Source organism: Pseudopipra pipra, chromosome 4 (assembly GCF_036250125.1).
Source record: "Pseudopipra pipra isolate bDixPip1 chromosome 4, bDixPip1.hap1, whole genome shotgun sequence".
Lineage (NCBI taxonomy): Eukaryota > Metazoa > Chordata > Aves > Passeriformes > Pipridae > Pseudopipra > Pseudopipra pipra.
Window position 1 is genome coordinate 44,064,757 of NC_087552.1, and position 9,350 is coordinate 44,074,106.

The 9,350-nt window shown below is 42.1% G+C and overlaps 1 protein-coding gene across 1 annotated transcript; it reads right to left on the reverse strand.

The window, feature by feature from the left end:
- Positions 1-3,274: 3,274 nt before the first annotated feature.
- On the reverse strand, positions 3,275-8,693 carry LOC135413262 (melatonin receptor type 1A-like). The gene is made up of 2 exons (XM_064652703.1): positions 8,282-8,693; positions 3,275-3,560 (listed from the first exon to the last, which is right to left on the reverse strand). The coding sequence occupies exons 1-2, from the start codon at positions 8,472-8,474 to the stop codon at positions 3,502-3,504; spliced, it is 252 nt and encodes an 83-aa protein (XP_064508773.1). The 5' UTR covers positions 8,475-8,693; the 3' UTR covers positions 3,275-3,501.
- Positions 8,694-9,350: the final 657 nt, after the last annotated feature.

Here is a 9,350-nt window from a genome sequence, read left to right on the forward strand (position 1 = left end):
TCATTACAAGAACAGAGAGCTGTTAAGTAATGCTATGTAATATTGGTACAACAGCAAAAGCACATAAAACTGACAGAAAATACATTTAGGCAATGAGAACCATAGAATAGTTTGAGTTGGAAGGGACCTTAAAGCTCACCTAGTTCCAACCCCCTCCCATGGGCAGGGACACCTTCCACTACACCAGGTTGTTCAAAGCCCCATCCAACTCAACCTTGAACACTTCCAGAGATGGGCCATCCACAGCCTTGCTGAGCAGCCTGTTCCAGTGTCTCAACAATCTTATCCAGTTGGAATAAAGAGAAAGGCAATTCTGAAAGGATTTCTATGACACCTACAACACCTAGATATTCAATTTAATGACTGAAAAAGTCCCTTTCAATCCTGTGTTCTAAGTTAGAATTAATTCAGTGACAGACATTTAGGGAAGGTTCAGAGATGTAATATGGAATAATGGGAATTTGGGGAAGAACCTAAGTTTTGAAAAGTAAGTTAAAATTATGTGAACCTGCATGTTAGTCACAGGTATTACAGCACATTGCAATACTCAAATTACAGAATGTAGACCTCAGCATTACACAGTCAGAGATAATCTGGAGATATATCTTTAGTGTAAATAATTACTATAATTAAGACAGAGCATATTAATGTAAAATACACAAACTTTTTTTTTATTTAGAGACCATTAATTCTTCATCCAAAATGAAACAAAAACGCAATTGGAAGTAAATGATTCATTTGCCTTTATGGAAACTGATTCTTCACAATATCCAAATCCCATATTTTCAACAATATCCAGTCTCAAAATAAGCCTGTGGATGATGTTACCCAAAAAATACCCGAAGAGTGCTGAAGGAGAATAAAAAGGCATTGCAATTCTTCATTTTATAAGTGATTTTGTGATGTTTAATTGAAGCGGCAAATAGTGGCTGTTAATGAGGAAAATTCATGTAAAATTCCCTTCAGTAACCCTAACACAAAAATGTCACACCCTAACTGTATCGGCCTAAGAATACTCTTTCGCCTACAGAAATGAAAACACTTCTTTTCTCCCAAACACAGACCAGGAGATGAGTGCATCCTTAAAAATCAAGTAAGACTGAGGAGTAGAAAACTGTTTATCACTTAGTCTGAAAAACAGAAACATAAAATAAGCCCTATAGCCACTACTGAGGGAAAAGGACATTCATGATTTTTCTCCAGAACACAGACAAAGATAGGTACCTGGTTGTAAGTTCTTCATGCTGTGACTGGGTACCAATTTTCAAAGTTGATCCCTGTACTTGTGCCCGTTCCATCACTTTGGTCCAATGCTATGGAGTTGGCAATCTTGTCTGGCTAAATAACATAGCGTTCTGACAGCTGTACTATAACCGCAGTAGGTTCATACTTGAGTGCAGCTGAAATGGCTGACTAAAAAAGTAGTGTTACTGATTCACCTCAAACAATATCAAGCATGGAGCTGACCTCTCAGAGTACCTCTGCTTGGTAACCTCTCCATTTTGCTAACCTTGCATCTGCATCTCAAAAAAAAAAAAAAAAGTACACATTCTGTTCAACTTCCACAACAAAGGTACTAAACAGGCAGTTTAAGGTGCGGTCACATAAAATATGATTAATCTGAAACGATTCCAGCTGCTTAGTACATATTTGATTAGAGAATTTCAGTGCTTGGCCACACAGAAGGGTTTGAAATCAGCTGCTTGTTTTCTCTTATTTTAGAGAATAGGGGTCCTTAGGAGTTAGGGTAGAGAAGTGAAGCATTGAAGGACGTTCTTGGAACTCTAGCATTGGAAAAAATGAGGAGTCCTCCACAATCAAGAAAACCCAACCCACCATCCTGCTCAAAAGCCAGGCAACCAAGTTCAAGTCCCAAACTCAAGGACAGACTCTGAGATAACCTAGAGCTGCAGTTTTATGATCATCAGTAATCTGATACCTCTTCTCCAAAAACCATATATAACTATATGACCTGCTACTATACTAGATCATTTGTAAAATGAAAAGAATGAGCTGAGTCTTTTACTTCTGGTGCAAGGAAGGGGTATAAGTTTGCCTCCTCTTTACAGATAAATGTCATTAAAAAAAGAACTGCAGAATATGAAACTTTTTACACATAGTGGTCAGTTATCACCACAAAGCTATTTAGAAGCTACTATCTAAATGTTGTAAATAGATTTATTGATTACCCTCAGTTTCTGCTCTACTTGAAAAAAAGAAGACAGTAAGAAGGTTGCAGCATGTTTGTCATCTGAATTTAAGGGCACTGGTAAGGTTTTCTTTGTATGTTTGATCCAATCTTAAAAAGATAAGATAATCAGACCTTTATTCTGTCATTTAGGTATGAACCTTGATTATCCTACTGAACTGTAATATTGTCCGTCTGTGTGACTTCAGGAGGGCTAGATTTTGAAAGAACACTTGTTTAGTAGTAGCATTTGTATTACAGTCCCAAGTATTACTTAACTACTAACATGTTAAATACATGTTTATTTGTTCATTGAGTAAGCTTTGTTAAAAAATTGTGTTCTCTTGTCCTGAAGAATTTGAGTTATCCTTGTCCTTCTGAAACAGAGGTTGGTAATTGTTTCTCAGGAGTGGAAAATGTGGGATTTAAGGCAGCATACAGATGTGAGTAGAAGAAAAACTGCCAACAGCAAGGGTGACAAGTTATTATTGAGGTTGCAAAACTAAACTGTGATGCACAGCATTGAATTGACACTGCAATGTTTTTATTGCCCTAGGAAAGCAAGCCTCACTGTAGAAAGAGAACAGACATTGTCACATCAGCACTGGATGCCTATTCTTGGTAGTATTTTCCATTACTAACCTAGACTTGCTGATGATGTCTTACCCTAGAAAGACATGAAGTATCTATATTATAACATGACAGAAAAGTGGATAGTGTAAAAAGAAATAGAAAAAGGGGGTAAGAGTAGAAGCAGATCAGAAACTGCTAATGAAAAGATTAAAGATGCAAAAAAAACTTAATGAGAAAAGGGAGAGCCCCTCAAAAACATAACCTAAAAGAGACAGCAAATAGCAGAACATATCAGTACCACTGCCCACTGGTAGCAGACAACTAGAAAAAGCAATGCCTCTAAATACTTCAAAATGCAGAAAGAATCAATATCTGAGTTTGACAGACACATTAGTAAGAACAAATTATTAATTATTTGAAATACTCATCTCTACGTTTGCTCACCAGCACAGCACCATTTAAAAAGTCTTTGAAGTAAACCTTTGATTCAGTAAAGTATTCAATCAAAACCAATCTGTGGAATGACTTTATTGAAAGTGTACTTTTATGCTCAGTTCTTAACAATGGGCAAAGTTCAGCATCTCCACTAGACGTTTTCCCTTCTCCCAAACAGCTTACCATTTTTAATACTGGAAGTTATTAATTTCTGAAATAATGTTCATTGCCATCAACATCTCAGTTTTTATCAGAACCCTGAATTTGTGCTACCGCTTGATCTTCTACAAGTTCTCCTCCTTGAGTCAAGTATTTGTCGGGCTACCCAGTCTCTCAGGGCACAAAAATGAAGTCCAAGGATCACCTGTGACAAAAAGAATGACTCCATTAGTCTGAATTCACAACAGGAATTTTATTTATTAGATAAAACAATCTTTACTATAGCATTTAACATTATAATTTTAAAATTAAAAAACAAAACGTCATCAAGAACAATACTTTTCTGAAAAGGCTTATGATATCTCCAATCTGACTATCAAAAGATAGTTTCAATTTACGTTCTAGAAAGTGCACTAAGAGAGGAACACTCTTCAACTAGATTCTTACACTGCTCAAACTGAAACCCAGGACCTGTTTGAAAAGCCTCCAAAATGGAATTCTTACTGATAGATTCTCATCCTCAATTCTGCAATGACTGTTTTATTTAGCAAAGACTGAATTAAAAAAAAAAAAATCGTAAGTAGCTGTGTTCCTTAGTTCTTTCAAAAGTAACTTCACTGATCTTGGAGATTACTCTTATTATTCTTGTTTGCACTCACAGAGCTGTCTTCACAGAACTCTTGGACCTAAAAGAGGTGAGCATACAAACATTGGGGTTTTTCCCTTTTTCATTGCCATCTCATTCAGAAAAGTAGTTACCACACATACGTAGGTTTAAGCATGTGTGCAGTCCTAGTGAAGTTAACTGCATCTTGCTGCTCCAGGGGCCTGAGGCCTCAGCAATATCGAGCTTCCTCTCTGCTTTCCTTACTATTAACAAAACAAAGAGCTTTAGCAACAAAACATTTGGGCCAAGGACATGGAAAACTGGGAAAAAGTATAGAACCCCAAATACACCTAGCACAGAACAGAGATAGGTGAGAAGGGTGAATGCAGCTTTCTGCCCTGATGTGGTAGGTGCTAGTTACCAGCTTGGCACCAGTCCCTGTATTATCCCAACCCCTGTCAGATGTTAGCAGATAGAACAGGCAAAGAAGAACGAGGGTGAGACTGCTGGGACTCTTCTTGCCTGCTGGAGGCTCCCTTCTCACACAGGGCTCTGTTGGAGGGGTAGTCAGGGAACCTCTGGACCTCAACACATAAAGTGCCCAGGAAAAAGCAACCCACCAGGCCAAGATAACAGTTTCAAAAGGAAGAGAAAGAAGAACAAGAGGTGTGATAGCACTGAAGAAAGCTTTTTTCATTGACCTTAAGAATGGTCCAGTTCTGCAATCATTACCCAAATCCACCATCACCAAAATGACAGGTGCATTCTAACTGACATTTTAATGTCACAACTCATAAACTAATCTCCATAGTCAAAGACAAAACTGCTCCCTCACCTTGTTCTTGATGCATTGTTTTTCTTGGTGTGGGTAACAAAAAAGGCATAAGGATACCAGCGATCACCAAATTTGTGTGTATCACATAAATCACTTTATATGATCTCTTCGGTTTTCTGAGGTGCTCTAATTAAATGTAGATAGTTTCAAGTAAAAACTACACTTATTGCTAAAAGTACCAGTAGTTCTTTAATCCACCTTCCCTAATGCTAGTTACTGCATCATTTCAGGGTGAAAATGTTGAATGACCTTATTTCTGATGTATGAATATTAGTAATGGAAAACAAGACACCTTAGGATGATTTACACAAAACTTTTTTAAAGTGAGCTATTCTCATTCTTTTAAGAAATTAATTATTAAAGAAAGCACATCAGTTTAAAGTTCAAGATGTATGAATGTGCTATCAAGATATAGTCATTAAAATCCTTATGCCTTGAATGTTTCCCTTGAACTTTGTGCCAAAGTTAAAAGATCACAGACATCATAAACCAAATTCAGTCTTTGTGTAGGTCAGCATTAAATTGCAGCTGTTCCCATCAGGACTGAATTGGTGTCAGGCACCTCTTAGATTACAAAGCCACCATAAAATTAAAAACAGACCAGAACTATGCAACTTATTACAAGTCAAGTACATTAAATAAAAGAGGATCCTACCAGTTGCATCATCAGCTTCTGTGTCTAGAAGAGCATCTACTGAAGCCATGCTTGTGCCTATGAAGGAGTCTGTAGTATCAGACACTCCTCGCTTGCTGAGACAAACTTCGAGTTACTGACTTCTCTGCTTTGATCAGTGTCTTTTACTAACCTTCTGACTGTCAGGAAGGTTACATCACTTGTTGAGAAGGTTTTTCTAGGCCTTCCTACTATTCCCCAATGCACTTTTAAAATCATAAGTCCACAGGTTCAATTTGCAGTTATCTTCCAAAAAATATTTATATAATAGAGAGTAGGACAGAGATGCAAGATGTTTTCCCCCACCAAATCCACCTTTTTGGTAAAGTGTTAAAATACTCTTTATTTCTGTTAGTCCTCTCTTGCAAAGAGGGAAGAAAATCTTCAGTGAGATACATTTTCTTCAGGAGGCATCTTCTGTTCCTCCCTGACCTTTTTCCGCTGGAATTTTCATCCTGTGTCCTTTTTCCTCAATAAATATGCCAGCCATACTTATTAATATAAGTTGTTGCAAAACCAGAATTTCTTTTCTTATTACATCTCTCTAGAAAGTCATAACTGTCTTTGACATCACCAAGTTACAAGCTAGTTGTATGTATAAAGCAGATTATTTTCAATATAATCCCTTTCTGAATAATCTGAATTAGTGTAAACAAGATTTAGGAGACTTTAGTCTTCAGATTTACAAATATTAGGCCAGAGTTTTCTAAATACTTATGCCCTGTCTTAAGTTTACTTGCCTGAGTAACCCCTTCTTAACTGAAGGCCAAATTTAATAGTGGTGCTCACATAAGTAAAGTTATGTCCAGGCATAGGACTTTGCAGGATTAATCAAAAACACTTAGCACACCTTTTTGAATCTTATCAATTATGTTATTTCCAAAGTTTCCCTTTATCCATGTACTAAAACGCCCATAGTTTAAAGAAAGAAAAACCTACAAAAAACTTAACAATAAAAACTTGCTATTTTCTTGCTAAAAAGAACTATAAACTATCTACCATATAGTACAAAGTATCTACTTGTTTTTATTAATACTTATTTTCAGAGGGTAAATCATTATCTAGTTCACGTTCCAGTCTCAAATAGTTTATGTTCAGAAGAATGCTCTATTCCCCTGGCTGTAGGAGATTACTGTTGCCAGTTTGCTGCAGTTCTTAACAGCCACTATGACAGAAAAGGCAAGAACAAGAAATGCAGTAAGAGTGAGCAAGTGAGCACGTGTTGAGTTTCAAGAGGGATTACATGAGATGTACAGCAGAACTGTATGCACACACATAGAGCCCAATGATTCAGTTGTTTCCAAAAAACAGGCACCACGTTTATTTCAGACTTACTACCAGACACGTTTGTATTGCAACTCCCCACAGAAGTGCTGAATAGATAGTAAATCGATTTACTAACTGAGGAGGAGAAGAATATCACCCTTTCCCCTGGTGTAGCCCCAGTAATATGCCTGTCTCAACCCTATCTTCCCCCTATCTGAAAATATCCCAGGGAACAAGAGTAGTCAAGTGCTGACTTGGACTTCCGGAGTTTGAGTCTCCTCTCAATTACACACTATTGCAGTGTGTAACCCTGCCAGCTCCAGTGAATGAGATTTCTGTGAATGAAAGCAGGAAGCAAATACAGCTTTTAGAATTTACATCAGCGGCAACCACAGGGAGAAAAAAAATAAAATTTGTTGCTCTTCGTTTTGATCTTGTGTGTGGCATTCCACTGTGGCTGAATAAAACTGAAATGTACAATACATTTGAATTACCTGAATTAACCTTAGAAAGTTTAGCATGCCACTGTTTGCCAGAGTCCAACAGCTATAGCTATCTTAGGCTAGCTCACAGCAAAGCCTGGGCTCAAGTTCCACCTCAGATGAATTTTAAACCACTAGGTAATGAACTTAGTGGAGTAATAATAAAGACCCTGAGAGCTGAGTTGTGAAAAAAATAAAAGCAGCTTCCCAGTTGTCAGGGAGTGAAATTCTGCTTTCATTAACAGTGTGGCTCTCTTCCCATGCTCCTGTATTTTTTCAATGAAAGATGCACAGGATTTAGAGTGCACAGATTTGGTACACGTGCGCAGCAGCTGGTCTGACATGATAAAGCAGAATGAATCTGAAGAAGTTCCTGCCTGTCTGACCAATAATCCATGAACTAAGAGGGATTTACTCAATAGGCCAGCACAGATTCTATCCTGTCAAAATTAGAGTTTTACTTTTTTAAAAAATGTGCCTAAAGCTGTTTTCTGTTAGATGTTTCCCATTCCCTAAAGACCTAGACAGCAAGTAGGAGGTGAACAAAGCAGGGTGAGGGAATTGCCTGAATCCTGCAATGTTTATAATTTCGTATTTCCTTGATTTGAAGCTCCAACCATAGCATTTGTTACTGGAGACATTTCTGTAACTCAAAGAAAATCAATCAGAAGAATAGCATCCAGCATGCACAGACACACACTGTATGCCACAGCAGCATCCCCGGTATGGTGACTACATTTCATTCTTAAGTACGGCTTACTTGCCGTTCTCTTTTGCTAGGTGGGAACTGCCGAGAGCTAAAAATAGCACCACGACTCGGTGGCGGGAGCTAAAAATACCCTTTCCCGCTCGATTACCGACTCGACAAGGAAGACGAAGCCCTTAGCATCTGTCACAGCCTATAACCGCCAGCTGAGGATGCGAGCAGAGCCCAGCCCTGGAGTTGCGCGCCCGGGGAAAGTTTTACGGACAGACGAAGCGGCCACAGCTCCGCGACCCGGGACCGCGGACCTCCCCCCCCCCAGCCCGGGCGGCGCCCCCGGGCCTTCTCATCGCCCCTTACCCGCGTTTCGCAGCTTCTTGTTGCGGTAGACAGAAAGAACGACCAGGAGGTTGCCCAGCAGGTCTACCACGATGGTGAAGATAAGGATGGCGGCCAAAGTGGAGGTCACCCAGGGCTGGCGGCGCGGGGCACCCTCGGCCGGCGGGTCCCGCGGGAGGACGGAGCTGTTCAGCTCGCTCCCGTTCAGTCTCATCCTGCCGCTGCCCCCCAGGGCAAAGCCGAGTACGGGTGAAGCGGGGTCGCTCGCTGGCACTGCTTCCCGGTACGGCAAGTCGAGGCGGGGGGCCCGGCCACAGCCACCCTCCGCCGCGGGGCTGCCCGCCCTAAGGCGGAGCGGGGCTGGCGGGAGCGCCTCCCATGGCCACCGCCGCCACTCGAGCTGGGAAGTTTCCCCAAAGTGTACATGTGCCGCGGCGGGACACTTTTATAGGCTCCCCCGCCCGCCGCCCCGCCCCGCCCGCCGCCACCGCTGCCGCCAGGTGACACCGACCGCCCCCGCGCCGGCACGTGCGCCGCCGGGGGCTCCGGCTGCGCCCGCGGCCCCGCAGCGCCCCCGCCCGGCCCCGCCCCGCCACCGCCGCCGCCGCTCCCCATTCATGCTCCCGGCCGCTCCATTCAGCGCCGGCCGCTCCATTCAGCGGCGGAGGCGCGAGAGGGACCGACGGGGGTTGCTGTCTGCGGTTGGGTGGTTTGCAGCGCTCGCCGCTATTTTTAGCTCTCCTGGTTAGCGCCGGCGCTTAATTAGGCGCTCGCTGGACTCCCTTCCCCTCCTCCCCCTCCTTCGTTTAACATCGCACCCGCACGGTAACGTGAGCGCGGAGAGAAACCTCCCATCGGGGAGCGTGTCGGGGCTGCTATAAAAAGCTCCTCGCGAAGCCGAGCTGGCTGGGCGGACGGGGGGGGGGGGGGGCGTTTGAGGACCCGCGTCCCAGGAGCACCACGTGCTGTTACAGCAAGCGGGGCGGCTGGGGGGACACACACACCCCCACCCCCTCCTTCCTTCCCTGTAGCGCTTCCTCCCCTGTCCCTTCGGGCTTCGGCAGCGGGGACGAGTTGCACCGGGAAGACA